The sequence below is a fragment of the Chanodichthys erythropterus genome, chromosome 2 (genome assembly GCF_024489055.1).
Source record: "Chanodichthys erythropterus isolate Z2021 chromosome 2, ASM2448905v1, whole genome shotgun sequence".
In the NCBI taxonomy this organism is placed as follows: Eukaryota; Metazoa; Chordata; class Actinopteri; order Cypriniformes; family Xenocyprididae; genus Chanodichthys; species Chanodichthys erythropterus.
The window spans coordinates 10,648,623-10,675,944 of NC_090222.1; the positions used below are offsets into that span (position 1 = coordinate 10,648,623).

At 35.1% G+C, this 27,322-nt stretch overlaps 2 protein-coding genes across 3 annotated transcripts in view; one reads left to right on the forward strand and one right to left on the reverse strand.

The window, feature by feature from the left end:
• adcy2a (adenylate cyclase 2a) overlaps positions 1 to 8,042 on the forward strand; it is a 144,340-nt gene extending 136,298 nt beyond the window's left edge. Inside the window, exons 20-25 of the mRNA XM_067392492.1 lie at positions 4,134 to 4,292; positions 4,738 to 4,884; positions 5,143 to 5,250; positions 6,314 to 6,428; positions 7,512 to 7,636; positions 7,890 to 8,042. Coding sequence (XP_067248593.1) covers positions 4,134 to 4,292; positions 4,738 to 4,884; positions 5,143 to 5,250; positions 6,314 to 6,428; positions 7,512 to 7,636; positions 7,890 to 8,042 — 807 coding nt within the window. The remainder of the gene's footprint in view (positions 1 to 4,133; positions 4,293 to 4,737; positions 4,885 to 5,142; positions 5,251 to 6,313; positions 6,429 to 7,511; positions 7,637 to 7,889) is intronic.
• Positions 8,043 to 11,041: 2,999 nt separating this feature from the next.
• dnah5 (dynein, axonemal, heavy chain 5) overlaps positions 11,042 to 27,322 on the reverse strand; it is a 184,869-nt gene continuing 168,588 nt past the window's right edge. For both annotated transcript variants that reach the window (XM_067392512.1, XM_067392504.1), the window contains 10 exons: positions 26,396 to 26,545; positions 25,526 to 25,771; positions 24,866 to 25,085; positions 24,356 to 24,561; positions 23,760 to 23,963; positions 20,909 to 21,124; positions 19,881 to 20,093; positions 16,168 to 16,320; positions 12,778 to 13,009; positions 11,042 to 11,193 (listed from right to left, as the gene is read on the reverse strand). In XM_067392512.1, the coding sequence (XP_067248613.1) occupies positions 11,042 to 11,193; positions 12,778 to 13,009; positions 16,168 to 16,320; positions 19,881 to 20,093; positions 20,909 to 21,124; positions 23,760 to 23,963; positions 24,356 to 24,561; positions 24,866 to 25,085; positions 25,526 to 25,771; positions 26,396 to 26,545 (1,992 nt within the window). The remainder of the gene's footprint in view (positions 11,194 to 12,777; positions 13,010 to 16,167; positions 16,321 to 19,880; positions 20,094 to 20,908; positions 21,125 to 23,759; positions 23,964 to 24,355; positions 24,562 to 24,865; positions 25,086 to 25,525; positions 25,772 to 26,395; positions 26,546 to 27,322) is intronic.

Below are 27,322 nucleotides of genomic sequence, written 5' to 3' on the forward strand. Positions count from 1 at the left end.
AGATGGACAGATTGATATTCAGGGCCACTCTCTTCAGGGTGTTTGTCCATCCTCTCTCATTCATGTAATTTCAGACAAGCGTGTTGATTTAATCCACTTCTTTATTAGTCTGTTTATTACCTTCATGTGGCTTATGTTACAAAGCGATCACAGATCCCACTCCATTTATTAAAAGAAAAAGAGTGCAGTTTTCTATACCTACTTGCAATACATTTTAAGAACCCTTAGGGTTGAATCGTGGTGCTCTTAAACCAGACAAATAAATGTAACTATAATTAATGTGTTGTTTTATTTATAGTTTATATAATATGTGGTCACTGTATGAAGCTTGTTCTCCTTGTTGATCAGTGTGACAGTAGCATTTTGCAGGAAAACATACCCTTTATTTACCATGTATATCTGCATTAATTGGTTTTAAATAAAACATAAGCAATGCTACATTTTTCTTATTTAAACACACTGTGTAGACATTTACAGTGCAGGTTGGAAAAAAAAAATGTGAGTTCATACTCTAATGACTAGTATGAACAGTATGTTAGATAAACTCAACTTTGCAGGATTGGTTACTGGATTGATATGAAACATGGGAGACAGTAATAATGGTATAATTTAAAACTTTATTTATAGTTTATATTCATTATTATTAGAAGTAATCCTCCAAGAAATGAAAGCCAATGAAGACTAGGTACAAAAATATATTTCAAAGTAGTGACTAATTCCAAGAACATATACATTAGTGGCAAAAGGCAAACTCCAGTATATAATTATTTAATAATGTGTTTGATTTGTATTATGTAAAACAAAAAAAGCTAATTGAATACAATGTAATCAGTTATTAATATTTTTATTTAAAGGATTAGTTCACTTTCAAATAAATATTTTCCTGATAATTTACTCGCCCCCATGTCATCCAAGATGTTTATGTCTTTCTTTCTTCAGTCGAAAATAAATTAAAGTTTTTAGTGAAAACATTCCAGGATTTTTCTCCATATAGTGGACTTTAGTGGAACCCAAACAGTTGAAGGTCAAAATTACAGTTTCCCAGATGATAAATAAGGGTCTTATCTAGAGAAACCATCGCTATCGCAATAATTATATACGTTTTAACAATAAATGCTCATCTTGAACTAGCTATGGAAAATGAGCAGTGGTTTCTCTAGATAAGACCCTTTATTTACCTTCAACCATTTGCGCTCCATTGAAGTCCACTATATGGAGAAAAATCCTGGAATGTTTTCATCAAAAACTTTAATTTCTTTTCGAGTGAAGAAAGAAAGACATGAACATCTTGGATGACATGGGGGTGAGTAAATTATCAGGAAATTTTCATTTGAAAGTGAACTAATCCTTTAAGGGAGACCTTGTTTTTGATTACAGCAGGCATTCTCCTAGGCATTAACTCACTAATCTTTGTGGATGTGTTATGCTTAACTTCTTTCCAATCCTCCTTAAGTTTTTCCCAAAGTTAAGATTCATTGGAAGATTTGCATGACTTATCACAATTCAGGTTCATAATTTCCCAAAGGTTTTCAAGGTCAGGTGACTAACATTTGCTCTCCAAACAGATCCTTCATACTTGGCTACATTGTATTCAACAGGATTCCCAAGAATTAGTCCATTTTCAACGTGCCAGCAACTTTTGCATTTGGTATTAAAACACTCCAGTCATCCCCTACAAACATACCTGAAACCAAATTTTTACTTGTCGGACTGCAGAACATAGCTCCAATCTTCCACACTCCAGTCCTTATTTTCTTTGGCAAATGCAAGTTGTATTTTGCAGTAGATAAAACTAATAAATGGTTTCTTTACTGGTACACAACCTCTCAATCCAACCTCTTGTAGCCGTTGGATTACAGTCCAAGATGAAATTTGAGGTTGGAGGTCCCGTGCAGGAGTTTAGAAGCTGTTTTGAGGATGCGATTTTCATCTTCCTGTCAAAATGCTTACTAGTCTTCCTTGACCATTCTCAACACATTACTATCTGCATGGTACTGGTGTCACTGCTTTGAAATAATTCTGTGTACATTGTGACCATTCACATGTGAGCAACATCCAAAACCAACTGACCAGATTTAGCCATTTCAACAATGTCTTACAGCTCCTTCCATCTGGCCATTTTCACTTAAACCCACAAAATAACATCTAATAATATAGCTAACACTTCTCACATCATCATTTATTGATTTATATGCTGAGAATAATGAGTGCAAGATTGGTATGACCACTTGGCCAAAAATGACGACAATTCGCTATGTCTCATTGCGTCATTTGAAATTGAAAAGTGGAATACGTACTTTAGTTTTACACTCCAGGCACAACTTCACAACATCCATACAAAATATTTAACAAAAATTCAATATAAAGTTTGAGTAAAGTATTTTACACAATATAAAGTTTGAATAAAAAATTTCTTAGGTTGGACTTCACTTTTTGCTACTACTGTATCATGTGCAATGAATAAGAAAGTGTGAAATACACAAAATAGGCGGAGGGCCTGATCTTCCAGAATTATGGATAGGATCCAGAAAGGGAGTTCTGACCTTGCTAAAATCATTTAAGTAAATTTTTTTCCTCATTAATGTACACACAGCACCCCATATTGACAGAAAAACAGAATTGTTGACATTTTTGCAGATTTATTAAAAAAGAAAAACTGAAATATCACATGGTCCTAAGTATTCAGACCCTTTGCTCAGTATTTAGTAGAAGTACCCTTTTATATGTATATATATATGTATATATATATATATATATATATATATATATAAATATATATATATATCTATATATTTTGGGGTGTGTGTGGGTGTGGTTGTGTGTGTGTGTGTCTGTGTGTGTGTGTGTGTACGTGTACGTGTACGTGTACGTGTACGTGTACAATTCTATTTTGTAATTTTACATTAACAATGTAATGTTCTATTTATCAAAACCAAGTCAATCTCAAGTTAGTCTTTTAAGCATTCTTTCTACATTCATTCCAAAATAATAACTAAAGGCAATAATAATTTAAACAATATATTTTATTTGTGTATTGATGTTTTTCTTTTTAATTGTCAACTTAGGCTATTTTGGATCATCAGTCATGCTCCATAAACACTGTCTGTCACAGACACGAAGATGTATTTTTAATTTCACCAAGCTGATTACACTAAAAAAAATAAAAAAAAAAAAATAAAAACGCAGTCATTGTGCTTTCAGTCCATTGTTACAAATGATTTCGGTTTCTGTTCTTTGGATTTTCTGCTCAAAGAATCTAGACAACATGCACTTGCTGTTTCCACACTTTATTATGCAGCACAACCATTTTTAACTGGGATATTAATAAGAGGGTTTCATCAGCACAACATTTCTTGAGGATAATGTGACACTGAAGACTGGAGTGATGGCTGCTGAAAATGGAGCTTTGTCTTTACAGAAAAAAATAACATTGAGATATACAGTATCTCACAAATATGAGTACACCCCTCACATTTCAGCAACCATTTGCTACTGGATGTTAGACACATAGCGCTCTCTACCTTCCGCTTGAGGATGCTCCACAAGTGCTCAATAGGGTTCAGGTCTGGAGACATACTTGGCCATTCCATCACCTTCAGCTTCCTCAACGAGGCAGTTGTCATCTTGGCGGTGTGTTTGAGCCTGAGGTCGTTATTATGTTGGAAAACTGCCGGAGGACAGTAAATCTATACTGCTATATAATCAGAACATTGACTACTCTAAAATATATCCAAGTTTCATTTCTATAGTATTGTCCCTTGAGAAGATATACTAAAATGGTTGCTGAAATGTGAGGGATGTACTCACTTTTGTGAGATACTGTACTACAATAGAAAACAGGTCCTTTAAAAAGTTAATAATATTTCACAGTATTACTCTTTTTGACTGTAATTTTGATCAAACAAACCCAGCCTTGGTGAATATAAGAATCTTCTTCCAAAAAACAAAGAAACAAAATGCACCGTTGATGAGATTGATGGGGCCTGCTCATGTTTCAAATGCATTATTGTGTATATGTATGTGAGTGTTGTGTGTTGAGAATAAATATAAAATATAGATGCTCTGTGTGGTGTTTGTAACTGAAATAGCGCTGTGACCTCCAGTCTCTTTACCTCTGTGTCCTCTTGTAACAGAATGAATATTACTGTAGGTTGGATTTCCTGTGGAAGAACAAATTCAAGAAGGAATGTGAGGAGATAGAGACCATGGAGAATCTCAATCGCGTTCTGCTGGAGAATGTTCTGCCAGCCCATGTAGCAGAGCACTTCCTGGCCAGGAACTGGAAGAACGAGGTGAGAATGTAGATGGAAAGAACAACTTAAGATCTGGACTGTACTGCAATTTATATACTGTTTGTATTAGGAGGTATGCATCCAAATTTATAACATGTTGAAAATAGTCTGAGATTCTGTACTTCAAAGGTACCACAATACTATAGTAAATCAGGAAAAAATAGGACTTCTTACAGTGCAAAGTTGTACTATGTCCTAATACCTTCATACATCATGCTTAAAAGTACATACTTGACCAGCGTAAACAAACTTGTGATATGATTAAAAGCACATCCAACTATAACTTGAATTTAGATGCATAGTGCTTGACAACTGCCAGGAGTTGTTTTCTTCTAATGCTTTGAAAGAAAATAGGTTGAGATTACACTTTTGAAAGTCACTTTTGAATTACAGTTTGAAAGTCAGTCTTCATACCCTGAGCTTCCTTTTCCTCTGTGAATGACAGGATCTGTATCACCAATCATATGACCTGGTATGTGTGATGTTTGCTTCTATCCCGGACTTCAAAGAGTTCTACACAGAATCAGACGTAAACAAGGAGGGTCTTGAGTGCCTCAGACTACTCAACGAGATCATTGCAGACTTTGATGAGGTAACGTATCGCTTCATGTATTTTGTAGAAAAAAAAGCTCCTTTTTTACTCTTGAACTTTTTCCCATTGAAGTGTACTTTGAACTTACTGTCGTGTGTAAAGTCTGCTTGTTTGCTATGGAATTGCATTCGCCCATGAAATTCATATTATGTCAAAAAAAGAAATGTTATTACCATGATGTAGTCCTTTTTCTCAAAGCAGTTGTGATGGTTTGTTTGATGTTAACTCTGCTATGGTTATGTTGTCCTTCCTGTGTAGTTGCTCTCGAAGCCAAAGTTCAGTGGAGTGGAGAAGATAAAGACCATTGGAAGCACATATATGGCAGCCACTGGGCTTAATGCCAGCCCGGGGCCAGAATATACACAGGTATCAGGAATGTATAGAATCAGCCAATAAATAGTCTTGACTTTGACTCCAAAATTTTACAAGAATTAAAAGAAAATTATATTAGATATGCGAAGAAAGTCGTTCATTGTTTGGTAACACTTTATTTCGATAGTCCACTTTAGACATTCTACTAAATATAAGTAACTTTGGAACTACATGTCAACTGCCAGTAATTAGAGTATTAGTAGGCTGTCTACTTAATATCTGCTAACACTTTAAATTGATGGTCCCCCTAACAGACATTCTACTAACTATAAGTAACTTTGCAAGTGCATGTCATTTTATTCTATTATAGGGTTAGTTCACCTAAAAATTAAAATAATGTAATTTATTACTCAGCCTCATGTAGTTCTACACCCATAAGGCCTTCATTCATCTTGGGAACACAAATTAACTTATTTTTGATTAAATCCGATGGCTCAGTGAGGTCTCTATAGACACTAATGTCATTTAACTTCTCAAGATCCAGAAAGGTACTCAAAACTTATTTAAAACAGCTCATGTGAGTTCAGTGGTTCAATCTCAATATTATAAAGCGACAAGAGAACTTTTTGTGCGCCAAAATAATGACTTTTCAATGTTATCTAGTGATGGGCGATTTCAAAACACTGCTTCGTATCTTTTGTTTTGAATCAGTGATTCGGATCGTGTGTCAAAATGCCAAACTGCTGAAATCATAGAATCATAGAATATGTTTGAATCATAGAATATGTTTTGAGTACCTTTCTGGATCTTGAGAAGTTCAGTGACATTGCTGTCTATAGAGGCCTCACTGAGCCATCGGATTTAATCAAAATTAACTTAACTTGTGTTCCGAAGATGAGCGAAGGCCTTACAGGTGTGGAACGGCATGAGGGTAAGTGATAAATTACATTATTTTCATTTTTGGGTGAACTAACCCTTTACCCCTAACAGTCTACTAATACTCTAATGAGAGTTAGTTGACATGCAGTTGCAAAGTTACTTATAGTTAGTAGAATGACTAAAGTGGACTATCGCAATAAAGTGTAACTCCCATTGTTTTTGCTGTTCATGTTTGTAGGAGCATGACCGGCAGTACATGCACATTGGTACCATGGTGGAGTTTGCCTTTGCACTGGTGGGGAAGCTTGATGTCATCAATAAACATTCCTTCAATGACTTCAAACTCAGAGTTGGTGAGTGAAAACAAAAAAATATGATTATTTGTCTAAAAATGCTGTTTTAAGTGCCTTTAGGTGTCTTTATGCAATATATTATGTATTATTTTAAAAGAGACAAATAATATTGTCTCTTCGTTTCAATTGGACAGCAATGCATTGAGTTTTAAACAAATGTTTTCAATATCATTAGGATATATAAAAATGAATGTAATATTTAATGATCTATTAGCATTTTGAAGAATGCAGATTTATTTGCAAACTTATATAAAACTCTATTAAACTGTGTGAATATCTATGCATATTTTAGTCTATTGAACCATTTTCACAGATTTAAATCTGAGACCTAAAGAAGGATTATTATTTTTTATCCTCTGGTGGACAACATTAGTATTACAGCCTTCATCTATCATTCCTATTGATATAAATGGCGAACCTTTTAATAACTTTTCGTCAGGGGCATCACTAGATGGTGGATACTCAATTTTGTGCAAATCAGACAACAACAGCCAATATAGGACAAGTTCAGTTGATTTTTTTTTTTTTAGGGAAAAAAGACAAAACAAAAAGGATGACGATGACAGTGATCCAAAACACACATCTAAATCAACAAAAGAATGGCTTCAGCAAAAAAAAAATAATAATAATAATAATGGACCAGTCAGAGCCCAAACCTAAATCCTATAGAAAATCTATCTACGTTCAACACGTATGCACATAGTTATTCCACATTTATATGCTTCTGCCTGTTAAAAGTTACATAGAAATGCTGCTGTGAGCATGTAAGATATGCTGCTGCATAAACAGATATACATAAATCCCATAGCAGATCTTGGCAGGTGGAGCTGGGGGAGGTAGAGGGTTTCAGAGGAACAGCACACTGCAGAACTAGCTTACAGCAAATAATGAACCAGACTGTTTAAATGTTGATCAAGCAATCTCATTGGCTGTAGGATCAGCAGAGGCCAATCAGCTTGTGCCATGTGGCAGTGATGCAGTTGCTTGCAGATTGCATCTAAAGGACCTATCAGCCTGCGCCCTCTAGAGTTTCGTGAACTAGATGTCATTCACAGTAACCTGTATTTAATCATCCAACTGCAGGTATTAATCATGGACCTGTGATAGCTGGGGTGATCGGAGCTCAGAAACCGCAGTATGACATCTGGGGCAACACAGTGAATGTCGCAAGCAGAATGGACAGCACAGGAGTGCTGGGAAAAATACAAGTAAGATAAGATGTTTTTTAATCTACCTTATTTGTGAAATTTATAAAATATACACAACCTTATATTACTTCTTGTTTATTTACAATCTTTAATGTGCCTCAAGTCCTTTTAATAGATATTTGATTAGAGGTAAAGTAACTCTCCATGTAAAACCAGTGTGATTCTAGATAGAAAAATTGCTCATGCTTTGAACAATGTGCAATGACTCATTAATCCATTTAATTCCTTTGTGTGCATGTGTGTGTATTTGCAGGTTACAGAAGAGACGAGTGTTATCTTGCACACTTTAGGCTACATGTGCACATGCAGAGGAATTATAAATGTGAAAGGGAAAGGAGAGCTCAAAACATACTTCGTCCACACTGAGATGAGCCGGTCTTTATCCCAGGGGAATGTAATGCCATGAATCATAGCATCACATGAGCAATGAACTGTAGACATCCACAAACAGGAATAAAAGAGACGTTTGTAAATAATTGTGCCTAGTCTTTAGATGCACGAAACATTGGATGTATTGAAGGTGATACCATTTCTACCGTATCTCATAGACAAGGTCTGAGCACAGGGTACTGTAAATATGGTAGCAATTATTTTGTAAGAAAATCAAATATAACAAAAAGTGTTTTGATGTTTTATCACCATTCTTTTTCTTTTGTAAAAACTTCATTAAACTTTATATGTACTTGTCTTTCTGAGGGCATCTTTATTTTTATGATTGACATTAAGGGTTTTTGATATACTGTAGGGCAGATAAGCTAGTACTTTTCTGTGTTGCGTCACTGACATGCTGTGCATGATATGTGTGACATATTTACACCATTGGCGTATAGATGTAGCTTTGGACAGTAGCGCCATATCCCTATGAAAGTTGTGAATGTAATATAGTATTCTATGTTTGTATGTCTGTGTCATGTTTTCATTCATAATGAATATTTCCCTTTATGTATTTCATTAACATAAGGTGCACTGTGTAGTTGCACCTTCTATGTGAAATGGTGCTGGAACACTGCCGTCAAGTCCTGAGAAGTGTTTGTACATTTTCTCTATTGCATAATTGTCCCAAGTGGATAAAATATCAGCTGTCAGTTGTAGTTGGATAAATGAAGGAGGTCTTAAAGTGGCCGTATCTTTGGCTCTAAACTGCGCACAATAACTTTTTCATTTTAGAAGTTAAGACAGAAAATGGATGGATCTTGTTAATCTAAGTGGGGTCACAGGGAACTCAAACCATAAGCAGGGAAACACCCTGGACAGATGTCAGGACAGTCCATCACAGGAATTGTGGGGGAAACTGGAGTACCCATGCCAACACAGAAAGGTCCCCTGGCTCAGCCAGGACTCAAACCAAGGACCTCTTTGCTGTGAGATGACAAGATGTTGGCTTAAAATGATTTTATGAAATTAAATTTCAATGATAAGATAAAGAGCTGTACAATACCATTTCTTTCAAGAGTTTTTATTAAAATCAAACTTTTAAAATGTCTGTTACAAAGATTAAAAACAGCATACACAGAAAATGTCACATTTCTGTATTCTATTTTCCTGGGGACAGTTCCACAAAGCTTTAGTAACTTGAACCAAGCAGCTGTGATCACAATGATGTCTCTGAATCATTTCCTGTCTCTGACATTTCAAATTTATAGAGTTTAGAAAACTATGCTTTATTTTTAAAGATGGACAAAATTAGATTCTTTATAATTATGCATTCGAGATGTAGATTTCCATCAGGTCCACTAATTTGTTCCACTTTGAATGATATTTTTGTACGCTGCTTTAGAGTTCATATAACGTCTAATAATAGTAATTATATGTTGCTTTAGATATATTTTAAAAAAGCATTTTCATTTTAAATGAATACATAGATTTTTCTTGTTGTGGACCTGTAGACATTTACTTGCACATTGATATATTAGCTATTTTTATTTCATTCAGCTAGTTTAATTACAATGATCTCATGCTGTTTAAGTTTAGATTTTTTTATATTGTTCATAAAATTCTATTCATCATAAGCTAAGTCGATCATGTTCCCATGAGAAGACAATCACATTGTCTTCATGTGACAATGTAATTTCTTGAGAAATAATTAAAAATGTATTTGAATTTGTCAACTTGCAATCAATCCAATAACCCAATTATGAGTTAATTCAACTTTTTGGCTCTCAAACATGATTTATGTTTTCTGTTAGAATGACATTTGACACAAAAAATAATTTCAGTGACTGAATAATCTTATACTCTCTTAAGTACTTATTTTGAAGTACTTTGGGAGTGCTAAAAAAAAAAGTATGCTCTATATAGTATGAATGTGTGTGACAAGAATGTAATCTGGACACACTATATTCGCCATGTTGTCATTATCATATAACATCAGTTGCATCACTTCGCTGGCATTCCTAAATTCTCTCCTGCTGCCTCATGGGATAGTAAAGTGCCCATTATATGCACACTTCAGAATTTCGTCTGAACTGAAGTAGTTGGTCATTTGAGTACTTTTTGTCTACTCTTTTTTTTTATTTTTTTTATACTGTGAATTAGGACATACTTTTTTGTCACATACTGATTTTCGCCTTAAGTATGTGATTTTGGATGCAGCCATGTCTCTTTAGCAGAGATTAAAAATAACTCCGAATCTTTTCTCATTTTCTGACATTAGTTTTACACCTGTTATACGGCATCCCAGAATAAATGGTGTTTGCTGAAGAGGATGAAAATGGTCTTAGGTGAACTCTTCCACAGCTCAAACCTTGACTTGTACACACAAGACTGTTTACTGTAGGACAAGCATGAATACGCTTCAGCTGGGCTGTTAATCAGCAGGCTTACGTTTGGCCTTTAATCCACAGGTTCATGCATTTAAATACGAGACACAGCAGATGGTCTTGAGAGGCACTCAGAAAACCATATGACGATGTACAACTTGACAATATTTATGATGGTTTAGGTGTCAAGGCTCCTGCTGTGATTCTTAGAAACCTTATGTATGGTTCTATAGAGAGCTGTACATGTTCTAATCAGGTGATCAGGGTAAAGTAAAAATACCAAAAAAAAAAAAAAAAAAATGATCAGAAAGCCATCAGTGGACTTTTGTGTATAATAATTTTAAAAGATGATTATTGGTCACACTTTGAATTAGGGTCCAATTCTCACTATTAACTAAATATTAACTATGTCTTTTGCCTCAAATTCATAATTACTGCTTACTATATTAATACTGTTAATAATTACTGTTAGTAAGGTAGTTGTTGAATTTAGGAATTGGGTAGGATTAAGGGATGCAGAATATGGTCTTGAGGAATAAGGCATTAATATGCTTTATAAGTAAATAAGACGACAATATTCTGTAATATGCATGCTAATAAGCAACTAGTTCATAGTAAGAATTAACCCTAAACTAGTGTGATCTGATTATTTGACATCACACAGGAGGGCCACTCCTCTCAGGATCCAGTATTCTGGAGGGTGACTGGTTCTCAGGTCAACAGCTGCGATGTAGTTCAGGTCTGTTCGAACAGGTTTCTTATATATTGGACTTGAATACAAGCGAGCATCTTTGACACCTGAGAAAAGATAACGATTAGGTTCATATACAAAATGAATGCAATGGCTCCACGCTTTTACTACAAACACATCTATGGAAGCTTGTTTCTACCATGGAATGAAAAGTAAGGTAATTGCTACTTTTTCCATCTCACAATTCTGACTCATTTTTCTCAACTTTTTTTCTCAGTATTGCAAGTTTAATGTCACAATTCGAACTTTATAACTCACAATTGCAGAAAAAAAAAGTCATAATTGTGAGTTCACACTAGCATTCTACTATTTTAGCCAGATATAGTTAGAAGGTATACTGTATACTGGTTATAGGTAGGATTATTCTTCAACCAACAATTGTATATTGTAAAGGAATCATATAGTTGATGTGAACTATAATGTTGGTCCACAAAAGGGTACCACACAACATGCCACCTTTTTTAGTTTTCATCTCTTCCTTGTTATTTCTGATGGAACTTCAGAAGGTTATCCATTTGTTTTAAATTGCAGTTTTATTTGAAAGGGAAACATTTAAAATAAAGGAGTAGAACAACAAAATGCTAAGACAAACAGCAAACATTTGGTAAAGTATTGAAGGATACTTAAAGAGATTCCAAGGTTTATAATGGTTATGAATGGTAATAAAAAAAAGAAAAGAAAAAGAAGAAAGAATCGATTTGACTGCTGGGGGTTAATAAAGTTAACTTCCGCAACGTAGTACACAATGCCATGACATTCTACACATATTACATTTTACTTTATAAGGTTTTAAAGGGGAGGGTCAATGCTATTTCATGCATTCTGACTTATTTACACTGGCCATGTTTAGCATGAGAATGCAACTCTTTAACAAAGTTTCAAAACACGAGTTGGATGTATTTCTGTGCCAAATACACTCCTTCTGGTTTCGGAGAGTTTTTTTCAAGTATGGCCTTCCCTTTTCTACTTACGAAAAAAAATGAAACTGGTGCCGCGTTCGTTTCGTAAGTAGAATAGGGAAGGCATAGGACATACAGCGTAAGCGTTTTGGAGAATGCAGAAAGCGGAAGCACGTACAAGCTGTTAATTTGTGTATATACAGCATATACAGTTGTATTTTTTTTAAAGAAAATGACCAATCGTTTCACTAGTTAAGACCATTATTCCTCATCCGGTATCGTTTGAACCCCTTTGAAGCTGCACTGAAACCAGAAGTGCACTATAAGGACAATAATCCTGGAATGTTTTCATCAAAATCCTTAATTTCTTTTCAACTGACGAAAAAAAGACATGAAAATCTTGGATGACATGGGGGTGAGTAAATTATCACAAAAACTTTATTTAAAAGTGGTCTAATCCTTTAAACAAATGCATTGATTCTCTTCAGAAGGCCTTTATTAACCCCCTGGAGTTGTATGGAGTCTTTTTTTTTTTTTTTTTGTGTCTTCAGAATTTGAATTACCTTTCACAACCATTATAAACCTTGGAGGACTAAGGATATTTTTTAAATATATCTCTGTGTTTGTCTGAAAGAAGATAGTCATATACACCTAGGATGGCTTGAGGTGATTTTTGGGCTAACTGTCCCTTTAAAGCATTATCAAAGTATTCTATTTATATATAAAACTCACCATTGTTCTCTGCATACATCCTGACCACAGGCATCATCTCAAACAGTACTTTGGGTTTGGAATCAATGAGCTTGCAATTCCTGCGGTCCCATCCAGCCCCTTCCAGGTAGAGGCCATAGACATACACCCCCTCTGAAGGAGGCTGTGTGATGTCATCCTTCATCCATTTAGTAACTTCATTACACAGAACCATACGGTCCAACGCCCACCCCTTGTTAGCACGAGTGATCTCCTGTCAAATTAGTGATATGATTAATGTGTAGATCTGCTTGTAACAGAATAGAATAGAATAGAACTGAAAAGAATTATATATGTATATGTGTATGTGTGTAAGTAATTCAATACAATTCACACAAAATGTGTTGCAATTCCACTCAAACCAGATTAAACATGCCTCCCCTGCCCTTCAATTAAAGCAACAAATCCATGCAGATTGCATGAAACAAGGTTCTTTTAATGTATTGGAACAGTAAAGACAAAATTGCTCTGTTAGCTATGCTGTGTATATATATATATATATATATATATATAAAAATAATGAAGCATTTTTAGCTCTGACTGATATGAAGCATCTGGGTTCTTTCCCTAAGTGTATTCTCAGATCTGCAGGTGCTGGCACAGAAACACAGCTGAGAACAGAAAACAGGATTCTTTTAATTAATATTGGGCACACATCCTGTTTCATGCAAGCTGTTTACCCCCAAGACATTAGCCAGAATGCACACCACTGCGCTGTTCCCTCACAGCCCAAAACACTTCTAAACTCACTATTATTGATTCCTTTAGGGATAACATACATGTTTGAGTGGCAGATGAGTTTCCAAATGCATGTTTATGGAACGTTTAACACAGATGTCTGGCATAACGTTATCATATTTGGTGTAAAACATCAATAAAATTCAAACAGTATGCATCAATATTCAGTTTAATCCAGTAAATCCTGACATACAAAATAACAACCAGGGGCCATATTCACAAAACATCTTAAGGCTAAAAGTAGCTCCTAACTTGTCGATTTAGGAGAAACTCCTAAAATAAGGACTGACACGCCCATTATTTTTAAAAGTCCTAAATTTTTGCTCTAAGAGTATTTCACAAAGCATTTTAGTGCTAAAACTAGCTCCTAAGTCTGTGAAAAGTTAGGAGTAGTCAAGAGGACTCCTAAGTCACTATAAGACCAAATCACAAACACCCAAAGACACTGTACACCATTGAGGCAATAGCAATAAAGCCTTGGGTGCTAAACCTTTTCTTCATAAATGCAATACATTTTGATTTATAGATTTAAATTTATGATGAGACGCCAAAAATCTTTAACAAATAAATATTGTTTGATTACCTGTGGCAGTCGTTTTCATGAGTTCATATTTACAAATAATTGAATAGAGTAAAAAAATAAATAAAAATAAATTTATTTGGTGAGCTGTCCAAGGGGATCGTGGGCTCCGAGCTTGGAATTTAGCCCAAACCCAAAGTTCTCCCTGTAACCCCAGCCGAGAGGGAGGGACAGGTTGGCAGAGGGATGCAGAAAACTGTCAAAGTAACTATAGGCGAGTCGGCTCTCATCTGTGTATATATTCCTCCTCTCGAGATGATTAGAAAGACCGTTTGAATGTGTTTCTCCCAAACATAATTTGTCGCTTGAATTCTGCATTCTCTTGAGTTGAGATGCAGACATCCAAGAGGTGGACAATTGACTGTATATACTAGTTTAATTAGTGACACTTAGCCTACATTTTAAAACCTTTATTTGAATATGGCAACATTTTTATTAAAAAAAAATATTTGTTTGAATAGGGCAACATTTGTATTTTAAAACCTTTATTTTAATATGGAAAGTGACAGCTCATTCTACAATATTTCTATGATTAAATCGCTGACTCCTCCCCCATCAGCCAATCACTGTGTGTATACTCCATAGCAACGAGGTCAACCCCGCCCTTACTCTTAGCTTAAGACTTAAGTCTTTTCCTTAGTAAAAGTTTGTCTCAGCACTTTTGTGAATAGGTTTTAAGAGAAAACTCTTAGCTAAGAACTTTTAATGCTATTTTGGAAAAAACTCTTAGTAGTAAGATGTTTTGTGAATACAGCCCCAGATTTTTTAAAAATGGAACAGTTTATTGAGCCTTTAGACAAAATATTTGTAAAAAATCTTTAAAATATTTTTAATATTAGGTTTGACATGGCTCATATAGTATGATATTGTGAACATCACACTCGAGGGGGGGGGAAATATTCAGAGGCCCAAACTGAGCAATTAGTGCAGTTGCTGATATTTATATGGCCAAAAAGTAAAATAAAATTCTGAGAGCTGATAATCAGTTTTGGGGGTAATTTTTTTCACATACAAGTTACTTTATTTCACATTTATTGACTGACAGCTCTCCTGTCCCCATGTTGAGAGAAATAAAGTCCACAGGTGTTGTGTGCACTGTGTAAACATGATGGATTTCTAGGCCCTTTTTGGTGTTGTGCTAAATATTTGTATTAAGATGTCTTGTCATTGAAAACCAGCGTTCACACTCTTTTATTCGCGTCTCATTCATCATGTCAGCATTCTGCTGTAGTTCTGCTGATAAAAGCATCGCCCGTGGCTTTAAATGGGATTTTCTGTGGCATGTTGCTATGCGAAGGATTAATGATGCATAACAGTCACACCTGTTATCTGTTGTCCTGGATTGATTAACAAAAAACGTGTCGTAAATTTATGTGTTCTTTCAGATAAGCCATGTAATACACTTTATGTATTTAATCTCACTTTATTAACCAATGTTTTTGCTGCTGACCTTCAATGATCTAATTCAACCATACTAATAAGCAAAAATGACTTTAGATTAGATTTAGAAATAAGAGTGTTGATCTTTCTTCTCCTGTATCCTATTCTTTAATCCAGAATGGCAGCAAAGCTGAAAGGTTTGTTTGAGCTGTGTGTGTGTGTGTGGGGGGGGGGACATAATGATTAAGAGATGTATGTACAAATAAAAGTTCCTCAAAATCATAATTTACGGCAAAACCACATTTGATATATAATTTTAACATGTATTTTCGAAAACATGATTTATGGATAATCAAATAATTGTTTATAAAAGTGTTTCTTGAAATATTGCTAACAGTATAAAAAGGATTTTTATGTTTTTCAGCAGGCATGTTAGATAGTGCACAACAGGTTGTTGCAGCAAAGTTTTGATCAAGTTGATAATATGAAGGCTTTAGAAATGTGCATGTTAAATATAGATATAAAGACACTCTAGGCGTTATAGGGTTAAAATCTACCTCATAAAGGACGCAATTAAAACTTGTTGTAGAGGAAAACAGATCAGATCAGCAGATCAGGAGGGAAATGAGTACAAGTATACATTTAGCAGAAATGTTCATGTGATAGTTACCCACCTGTCTCATAGCTGTCAGGAAGCCCTGTGGGTTGAAGAAGCCTGTCATCCAAAAACAGTTGGGTCGTCCCTCAAAAATCCACGAGTGGAACTGCCGGTTACGCTCCAGCAACTCTGTGAACCAAAACCCCAATGTGGTAGAAGCCCAGGAGGCCTGCATACAGACACAGACACACACATAGGCAGAAAGTCAGCTGAGCAGAACCACAGTTAACACGTACAAAGATAGAGTGACACTTAGCAAATCCAGATCTTTCAGAGATGCTTGAGGCATATGGCTCACAGTTGAACTCGACACACACAAATACACACAATATAAGGTTTTCACCCTGCTATGGGCTAAGCACTAAAAACCACCATAAAGTAGATCAAAGAGATCTTTGTGTGAAGATTTTAATGTCAAATATGTCTTTACCCGAAAGTTAATGATTATGACAATGACAGAGGGAAAGATTTTTAGTGAATAACAACTTAAATGTCTGTCTGTACAGCACAGAATGCTGTTGTATGGCTTCAGAAGACTTGAAATATAGACTACTTTTATAGGATTACTTTTATGGTGCTTTTATTGTGATGTTTTTGTCCTTTTTGCCATGAAAAAAGTATAAACATTCCTCAAAATTTCCCTTTTTGTGTTCCAAGGAAAATGTTTCATATGTTTAGCTTGAGACAAAAAGACCATGGATACGCTTTTGGTATGCCTACACAGTGTGAAAGTACAAAACAGGGCATATACACGAACAAACAAATGCAACAGGCACTTTAAATTCACACGTAAACGCATGTGTGCACATGCAGGGTAAGTTACAGCCTGATTGCTATTCAGGAGGCATTTTCAATTAGCACATGATTTGCTCAGCTTGAGTAGCATATGAAAAGCAGAGTTAAATAGAGCTGTTGTGCTGCAGTTGAAATGATGAGGTGTTTGAGAAATTTGAGCCCAACACCTCTGGGTTTGATGTTTCACATTCAAGATGATGCACTGGTCCTTAGATCCAATAACCATTTCAATTACAGCTCATAAAAGCTTAACAATACAGTTTACAGGACAATCATTACAATACATAATTTCATAAACTAAAGGGAACATAAACGGGAACATAAGTACAAATACTGTGTTGATTTCAAGATGTTATTTATAAAACACATATAAATAGCTTTTATGATCTAATAGTATTAAAATGATGTGTAGAAGTCATTGCTTTTTTTTGAGAAAGAATGTCCAGAAAAATTAATTTCATTAATGTCATTCAGAGTAACCAATATAAAGAGACCATTTTGGATCGAGTCAATATCATGTGACAGAATATGTCAACATTTATACACACGCAAAGGACCAAATGGTTGTGAAGCAACCATGGAAAATGTAATATTTTAAAAACTCGTACTAAATATAAAATGTTTGATTGTCCTTTTGCTAGCTAGCAAACTAGCTAGCTAGATATCAGCTTGTTAGCATTGTTTGAAAATATCGTCATTCGGTATAACCAAAAGTGTTATTTTGGTTAAACCGAATGACTTTTTTGGTGACAAATTTTGTCCATCTGGAAAAAAAAAAAAAAAATGACAAAAGCAGTGTTAATTGATTATAAAAACCACATAATCTCATTGTTAACACTTAATACAACTTCAAAATTAATTATATCTCCATTAGTTTTTTTTTGTTTTTTACACTTTTAAAAACCTTATAAGTCAATGACCCATATACACCATGACTGCACATTAATAAAATTATATAATCTGGTAATTGAACTTGAATGAACTAATTCTTGCGGCTTTCTCTTAAAGTACAGATGCTATGTGCAAATGTCATAATCTAATATATCGGGCAAATCATTATATTGAACTTCCTCACATAACAAATTTATGGGCCATATGAAATCTGTTGAATTTTTTTCCAAATGAATGCATACAATGTAACAATTTAATTAATCTTTTAAAATGTAAAATTTAAAATGCCACAAAATTTGAACAATTTCTTTAATTTTGGGCAAGCAAAGTCTGCACTCTTCACAGTTTAAATTAAAACATGGATGAAATATTGTGAGATAATGTGATATTTCTTGAAAACAATGTTTTAATAAACTGTATTGATATTATTGTTGTCATTATTTTGAGACGTACAATAGTAATATTTATTTCATAATTTCTTTGAGTTAAACAAAACATTTATTTTGGCAGGTTGTTGTGAAGACCTTTGAGTTTCTGTGTGTATCTGGTGATTGTTTTATCAAATTAAATGGTAAAAAAAAATCTTTTGAAGTGAAGTTCATGTGAAGTGTCCTCATATAGTGAAACGGCAGACGCTGAAAGCACCTGAAGCATCATGCGTCCTTGAGAATGTGTAGTAGTCAAAACTGTGCCGCTCATTCACACATGCAAAACATGCATATTTAAATGGGATCATATTTAAATAGCAGTTTAATATTCACAGACACTGGTCCATATCATAATTTGATTAAGTGTATGGTCATACTTCATCCAAATTGAGGGTTTTTTTGTTCTTTATGTTTATATAAAACCAAGACTGATCACTAAATTTATCATCTTTCTATTTGGAAACTTGGTTACAGCAGTGAGTGAAAATAACAAGTTGAATGACCTCAGCAGTTGACTGCTTCTAGTACCCAAAACTGGAGAGATATTTCTCTGGTGCATAAGTATTACACATCACATATGTTATTCTAGAGTGATATCCATCATAAGAAAGCAGATGAAAGATGCTTACAATAGCACTCAATCCCAGTTATTTCTATTTCAGTCACAGTAGCATACACACACACACACACACAAGTGTGTACTACACAGGGAACATTTAATCATGTTGTAGCAATTTCAGTTAAAGGTTTAGTTCACCTGAAAAATGAAAATTCTGCCATTAATTACTCACCCTTATGTTGGTCCAAACCCGTAAGACTTTCGTCCATCTTCGGAATGCAAATTAATAACTTTTTAATGAAATCTCAGAGCTTTCTGTCCATCTATAGATAGTCTACACAATTGCAACTTTGACGCTTCAAAAAGTTCATAAAGAAATCGTAAAACTAATCCATATGAATTGGTTTAGTCCTAATTTTCTGACTCGATCATTTATATGACGAACAGAATTAATTTAAGCTTTTACTAATATAAACATTGATCAGAGAACATAAACAGAAGCTCAAGTGAACCTGAATGACCCATGAAAACAAACCTCTTGCAGAAGCTCAAATGTGCTGCGTAACACACACGAATGAACCTCACTGGTTATGCAGCATAGCATGTTTGAGCTTCCGGAAGAGGTTTGTTCTTGCATGTTTGGTTGACTTCTGTTTACGTTTGCTGATCATAGTATTTATGTGAGTAAAAGCCTTAATTAGATCTGTTCATTATCTGTTCACAGCAGTCTAGTCTCTTCAGAAAATTTGGACTCCACCGCTCATTTCATGTTGATTAGTTTTCAGATCACTTTATGAACTTTTTGAAGCGTCAAAAGTTGCAATTACGTAGGCTGTCTATGGAGGGACAGCTCTCAGATTACATCAAAAAGATCTTCATTTGTGTTCCAAAGATGAGTGAAAGTCTTAACCAAGGAAATAATTGCACATTAAATCGGGACATTCATAGCTACACTAGCTATTTTGGCTCGTAACTCATTATTTAAAAAAGGTTTTTGGTGTGTACATTGTATGTCCAATAAATTTCACACATAAAAGGCAGTCAATGGCCTCTAACCTTTTTCCAGCGTGCAGGTATTCGGGCGTCATACATGCAGTCCAGCGCGTCTCGAAGGTTCTCGCTCATTATGATGGTTCCATCGATGGCCAGCTTCAGGTCACTCAGCGTGTTCCTGACCAGAACAATCACTCTCTGCATGCGATCAATCTCCTGCCGCAGGAAAATGTTCATGGGCTGGAGGGGACCCATGCTCATCAATCTCTCTCTGACCTGGATAAATAAAGAAATTTTAATGAATAATGAAGATATAGCTTTACTGCTTCACCAGCATGATCTACACTCCCAAACTGGCTCTTTTAAATGACAAAAGTGCTTTTTTATACCACATATTTGGAAAACTTATCCAGTTATAAAATTCTTCTCTATCAATTACATGATTTCCTGCTACCGTGATCAACAGAAAATGTACACAAACACTCTTTTCAATGAAATTCAGTTTACTGTCAGCTTTGTGTTGTGATAGCTTAAATGTAAAGAGCATCATGACATAATTGGCAACACATTTTACATCTGGTTAAACAGGACGGTAGACGCAGAAGGCACAAAGTTATTTACATGTAGAAAGTCGTTCTTTTTCTATTGTTAATAATAGTTTCAAAATTGCCAGAAAGCAGGGCATGGGTTTTATATATTTTAGAAAAGATCATGATTGAGACAAATCTGCTTCTCTGCAGTCTGCTGTGAGAGATAATGAAAACAAAAAGCCAATGTGAACCCTAAGGCACATTTTTTTCCCTGCTGCTTGTTAATTGGCGGATAATCAGAGGGGAGTAGCAGCCAATTACTCCCTATATGTTTCATAAGCACCTGCAGATGGGTTTTAGAACATTTGTAAGTTCCAAAAAAAGACAAATGCATTAGTGCAGACAGTCTGTGACCTCACCACCATCCGTCAACCCTGAGAATGTCCCCTCAGGACTCAAACTCCAGACAGTAAAGGCCATTTGCTCCCATTGGGCTCTGAGTTCTCTCTATCATCTATACAAAATTTTGCAGCATCACTGTTGCCCAGTCTGAAGCTTTACCTCGAATGGTACAAAATCTGGAGGCAGTTTCTCCAGCATGTCATCTGCTAGCCGACCCACAATCGCCTCCCTGGTCTCTCCCCCTCCGCTGGAGCTGTCTTTTGGTTGGATACTCAGGATAGTGTCTAGTACATCCTTGGCGAGTTTGCTTTGGTAGGTGATGTCTGCATTTGGGTGGAGGCCGAACACCTCAGGGGTGTCATATGTGGGGAGACACTTCACAAGACAAAAAAGAAAAGAATTCTTAGACCTAGTTAAAGGAATGTTCTGGGTTCAGTATGAGTTAAGATGTTGCTTACAGAGCCACATTGGTTACCAAAGAGTATTTTTTTTATTTGTAAAAAAAAGTAGTTAAAGCAAAAGCACATTGGTATGAACATTAACACAATTGTCAAGACCATGTAAAGCTGGTAAACTTTTATCATTCACACAAGGATACAAGAAAAGGAATGGGAATCAAAATTTAAATAGGTGAAAAATATGTTCAGAATAACTAGTTAATCCACCTAAAAGTGTTTAAAAGGACAATTAAGCTCTATACACATTTTTTTTAAATGAATAATTCAAGTATTTTAAACATGTATAAGCTCCACATTTCTCCTTTAAAAATCACCAAAGTCTACCATTTACTTCTTGTATAAGAGTCAAAAATTTCTGTGGTCAACAAACATGTCACAAATGCGTTTGTGCTTAACTTGTATTAAATTCAAAATATTCCTTTAAAATGTATCCACAGAGACATGATTCAGTAATGCATGCAAAATCTTAATCATAGTCATAAAGTCTGGTCATATTCCATTGAGGACATGGACACTAAATCAGAGTTGTATTTTCTAAGACCAAAAAAGCTCCAAAAGGATTAAAAAAAAAAAAAAAAAAGAAAGAAAAAGAAAACTTTGACCCCCTGTAACCTTCCATTCTCTCTATTATTTAATGTTTTTGCTGCAGCAAACTGCAGTCCTCACTCTGCAAACCTTTCATTTCTGATTTCTGTAATAGTACTTATAAACCAATTGTGTTAAATACACAATAATCACACAATAACTAGGTTTATCATCAATAAATCCAATTAGTTTCAATCAAATTCATTAGAACTAACGGCATTTTGACTTGTTCCACACCTATTTAAACCTTTAAACAGATTAAATTAAATTCATATTTAAATGACTCCAAGCCATTATAATAATTTCATTTTGAAGATATGTTTATCTAAATAAAATCAAATAGATGCAATTACTTAAACTATGCTAACTTTTGAGTGTATGAAGGTCCATTTTTGGATTCTTAATTTAAATAATAAAGAGATACGCGTCTTGTGATCAATTTTCACACGATATCAACAACCATTATGAGAGCTCACTCACATTAGTTTGGAAAGCATCTTGCATCAGTTTTAATAAATGGATGAATGTTTTCCCACATCTCTCTTCCCTTTTGAAGAGCAATCATCATTAAAGATGTTTATTAGTTGATTAACACATGCATACGGCATTGTGTACCAGCAATACAAGTCATCTCGCATTATACATTCATTCATCATAATATTCATTCAACAAAAGCTTCCTGTAAACAACATGTGCTTAGAGATTTTATACTGAACATCTGAATGCTAGTGGGACACACATTTTTTTTTTTCTCCCTTCATTCTTTTTTGAAGCAAAACATCTTACATGTTTCTTCGGGAGCTTTTGTGTGTGGTTTCATACACTAATGATGATAAGCTCATTGCGTGTTATATAATGAACAATGCTGTGGCGTGTATGATGTGAGTGCACAGACCAGCTCTTACAACCATGTCTGAGAAAATCTTCCTGCTGTGAGTTGGGGCTAAAAACATCCATCACAATCAGCTCAGACAGAATAAAGATCAGCCGTACTCTGCCGGCAGCTGTACTATTTCTCTCATGAGGACGCCACTGCTTTACATGACTCACTGGCATTAATGTACAACAGGAATAAGGCCAGTGAGAGGCTGGTTATGTTCCTCTTGGCACCAGAAAGAATATTATAGTGTATAAATAGAGGTAGTGTATATATGAAGCTTTGATAGAGCTGTACTATTTTCATGACTGATGAATAAGCTTTATTCACTGTGTTTGTTACGTTACGGATGATTAAAGATGGGCCATTTTTTGTTGTTCTCATTGTTTTTATTCTGTAAGTATAAAAATGCAAACATTTTTTTTTTACTTTTCTTTTGGTCTTCTACTTTTTGTCAGCATACACAAACTGTGCCAGATGCGACTTGGGTCATGAATATTAATTACTATGTTATGTTCACCCCAACTCATTTGCTGAAAGGGGGATGTATAGTGGTACCATTTACTGTCTGCACATTTGTCAGAGACTTCTGAGAGAGAGGAAAATAAGAACTTGCACTAAAGCTGAAATTAACACCTTTGTAAAGAAAATGAACTTGAAATGTACATTAAAAGCTTATTATTGTAAATGTAATTCAGCTTATGCACTTCTATCAAAAAGGTACTTTGCATTATGCAAAGCTGCTGCATAATTTATCTCTTGAGGAGTTGCAGTAAATTTGTTTCTGTTTGGAGCAATTTGTAACATTACCTGACATAATTTTAGTATTTTAATGTTGTTGTTGTTGTTGTTTAAACTAAGGATTAGTACTCAGTATTGGCTGATATTATTGTAAATGTTTATTGGAGTCACACAACTGTGGATCTTAACCAGGTAACAGCCCACAGTGTTGTAATACACCATTGTCTATCTGCCAACACAGTCTCACCTCAATTTCTCACCTCCATCTAAAGTGACAAAACCTGTAGAACAAATAGTACCGACTCCAAAGAGAGAGACTGAGCAGTTTCATTGAAACATTTTATCTCACCTGAACATATTGGAGATACTGGTCCACACTATTGCATCTGGGGATGCAGTAGCCTTTGTAGAAGTGGAAATCGGGGCTGAACATGTTCTCATTGAACCACACCTTCGCAAATGTGTTCAAGAGGCGCTTGTCATAGTCATCAGTCACCCTACCGCCATACTGGATCTCGCCGATCATGTATCGTACAGTGTTCCAGGATACGCCCTGTAAAAATACTCATTCAAATTAAAATGCCAGGTGCTGAGTCAATTTGGCAACTTTTTGCATAGACCCTTGACAAAGATGACACAGTAAATCATAAACAATAACTTTATGTAAAAGGACCTTCTCACAGAGGTGGAAAAGGTTATGTTCATGTAATACTTCAATAATAAAGCAGTGGAAAGACATAACACAAATCCAATTTAAAATGACTCCCAAGTCCTATGTTGCTTTAAGTTTATGTGGCATAATTAAAGGTGTATAATTATAGAACCGATTAGCTGAAATAAACATTACAAAAATTTTCTGAAATAAGCTGATGATGTATTTGGCTGATTTCATTTTGCTAATTATTAAGATCTAGGAACACAGCTGCTCTACAATGCAACTCTCACCTTCTTGATGTCCATATCATCCAGGTGATTCTGGACAAACTGTATGGTTGCATTGAAATCTGCCTGGTTGAACTCATATGGGATGTTCCAACCCAAAGGTCCATATTTTCTCCTCTCTTGGACAGTGGAATGGAGGAATGCCACCCCATACAACATGGGCCTCCACTGTACCATGTTACTCACATCTAGAAGATCCTGACTGATACCTGGAAGAAATTATTAAGCATTACCATTTTTTAAGATATTGATTTTTTTTTCATGATCTTATAATGAGGCTCCTAATAATAATAATAATAATAATAATAATCATCATCATCTAGTCCAGATTTCTATAGTTTCATTAATGTTTCAAATCTATTAGTAGCTTCAAGTGATGGTACAATCTTTCATCAGGCAGAATAAACAAAAACAAAAAAACACCCGAGACAGCCTGAGGTTGACATGGAATCAAGTCCATATGGAAAACTGACAGCTGAATAAAGACTAAATATCCAGAGAGGCCAGGCTCACCTCCATAAGTCCTTTTAAGTCCGGCTTTCAGTCCCTGTGGAGGCTCATTGGTGAATTTGATTGACATTTGCAGGAGAGTGATAGGAAAGTGTTTGTGGACCTCAGTGGTCATCCACAGTCTGAAGGTATCATGAACGCTGTCTGTCTCTGTGATTGTATCCATCAGTTCGTCCATAAAATCTAGACCCAAATGACAGTTTTGAAGTAAAGCCCAGCCTCCCTAATAGGAAAAAGAGGAGTATAAAAAAAGTAAGATTTTGTTTTAGGGAAAGTTCTCAGGTATATAGACTTTACTAAGAACAAATATAGATAAGAAGGCCATAAAATGGAATTGCAAAAATTATTATTATTATTATTATTTATTTTATTTTTTTCAAAACATGCATCCCAAATTCTCCCCTGTCTGCCATTAGTGGAATAGACAAATATTGTGGCTCCAAAATCACAGCATTGGCTGAGCTAATGTTGCTGTATTTTTCTGTGTCAGAATACACAAACAAACAAACAAACAAACAAACAAACAAACAAACAAACAAAACACAGAGTCATAGTGTTCACACTTGGAGAATCAAACCATGAATGGCTTACTTATTGCTGTCTCTGCATATTAAGCTGAGATAGAAGTATTTTAACATTAAAAATGGTTGAATATAAACATACATTAGCCATGGAGTGCTGCAGAAGTTTGCGTGCATGAACTTCCTGCCCCTGACCCATGGAGACATAACGAGTCTCAATTCTCTGTCGTTTGCCCAGGGCGATGATAGAGTCTGTTGGGTCTGAACCCATGGACAGGAAGCAGATGAGAGGAGTGCGGGGGTCTGACTCCTCCCAGGTCTTCTCCAGGTCCAGAATCACTCCCTCAGCATATCTCTCCCCCATTGAGTGCATGATGTACTTTCGTGCCTTTCAATTACACATGGGAAAACAAGTAATTAGCCTGATACAATTAAAAATCAAGTCATATTTTCATAGCACTTTATACAATACAGATTGTTTCAAAGCAGCTTCACATAGTAGCAGTGTACACAAACAGGGAAATATAAAATCAAACAATTATGAAATTATTTCAATTTCAGCTGTAAAATAGCTGTAAGGCAGCTCTACCAAAGACAATATACTCCAGCTCAATCCAGCTTTTGTTTTCATCTGATAGTATAAGTGCAAAACTGATATTTCTAAATGTTAATTTTCTTTTTTAAGCCACAACTGAGCAAGCTAGGTGGAAAGGAACCAGCTGATTGTAGTAGAGAAAACCAGGCTCAGAAAGGGGACCAGTTGTAGCCTTGCCTAAATGATGGATATCCAGAGAGTAAAGAAATACTACACACATACACAAGTGTTACATCCACCGGCTGGACCTTCTGCCTGTTACATGGATTATCATTTTTGATTGCCCCAAAAAAATAGACTACAAGAATGAAATATTTTTGGGATGAAATATGCAATGTGAGAATTTTCATGACAAATTTAAAAACAATTTTATGGCTTCACTGGATCCACTAGCTTTAAAAATGGGTTCATTCATACCTGAGCGATGGTTCTATCTGGACACCAGGATCGAATAAGGAGCAGCCGCCTAAAACAGTCCAGAGCCTGGTCATATGCATTTGGGATTGGTTCTTCCTCTGGTGCCTCTCGATCAAACCAGCTCTTCCACTGTTTCTCATGACGCCCAATCTGTTAATATTTGTGTATACAAAAGTGAGTGAATCTGGTACTACTTTGGACAGTTGACATGAAATCATTTTGGGAAGCTGTCATGTTCTATGGGGTGCTACAATTAATCTCACTTTTTAGTTATATTTTAATTTATAAAAGAACAAATAACATTTGCTTTATAAATATTTTATGAATTCATATTATTTAATGTCCCACATATGACCTTAAAAATTAAAATCATCATTTAGCCTATTACTTTTTAGTGTATTATCTGTATGATGTTCTACTCTGAACACAAAATATTGTTGAAGAATGTTAGTAGTCCATTTGACTTCCATTGTTTGAACCAAAAAATAGACACTGAACCATTTCTCAAAATATCTTCTTTTATGTTACACAGATGAAAGTCATACAGGTTTGGAACGACATGAGCATGAGTAATGATGACAAACTTTAATTTTGGGTTAACTAAACCTTTAATATATATCATATAGCATCTAAAATGAAGTGGTTTTTAATTAAATTATTCGTCAAAAACATCTTTGTTGTGTCTTATCAAAGACTAAACATGGTGACACTGGGAAAGCATGGATTTCTGGTGTGTCATGATTGTGAAATGAAATCTTGTGTGTGGATTAACAGTATTTCTGTAGTTGCAGTGTTCTGGAAATGGTTAATTAAACAAAAGGCTTTTAATCTGGTTTCTTTCCACCACAAGTAATTGATTTAGAGTTTGCCAAAGTGAGCTCATTTCACACTGCACTGAGCATGAAGTTCCCCTGTGCAGTCATGGCC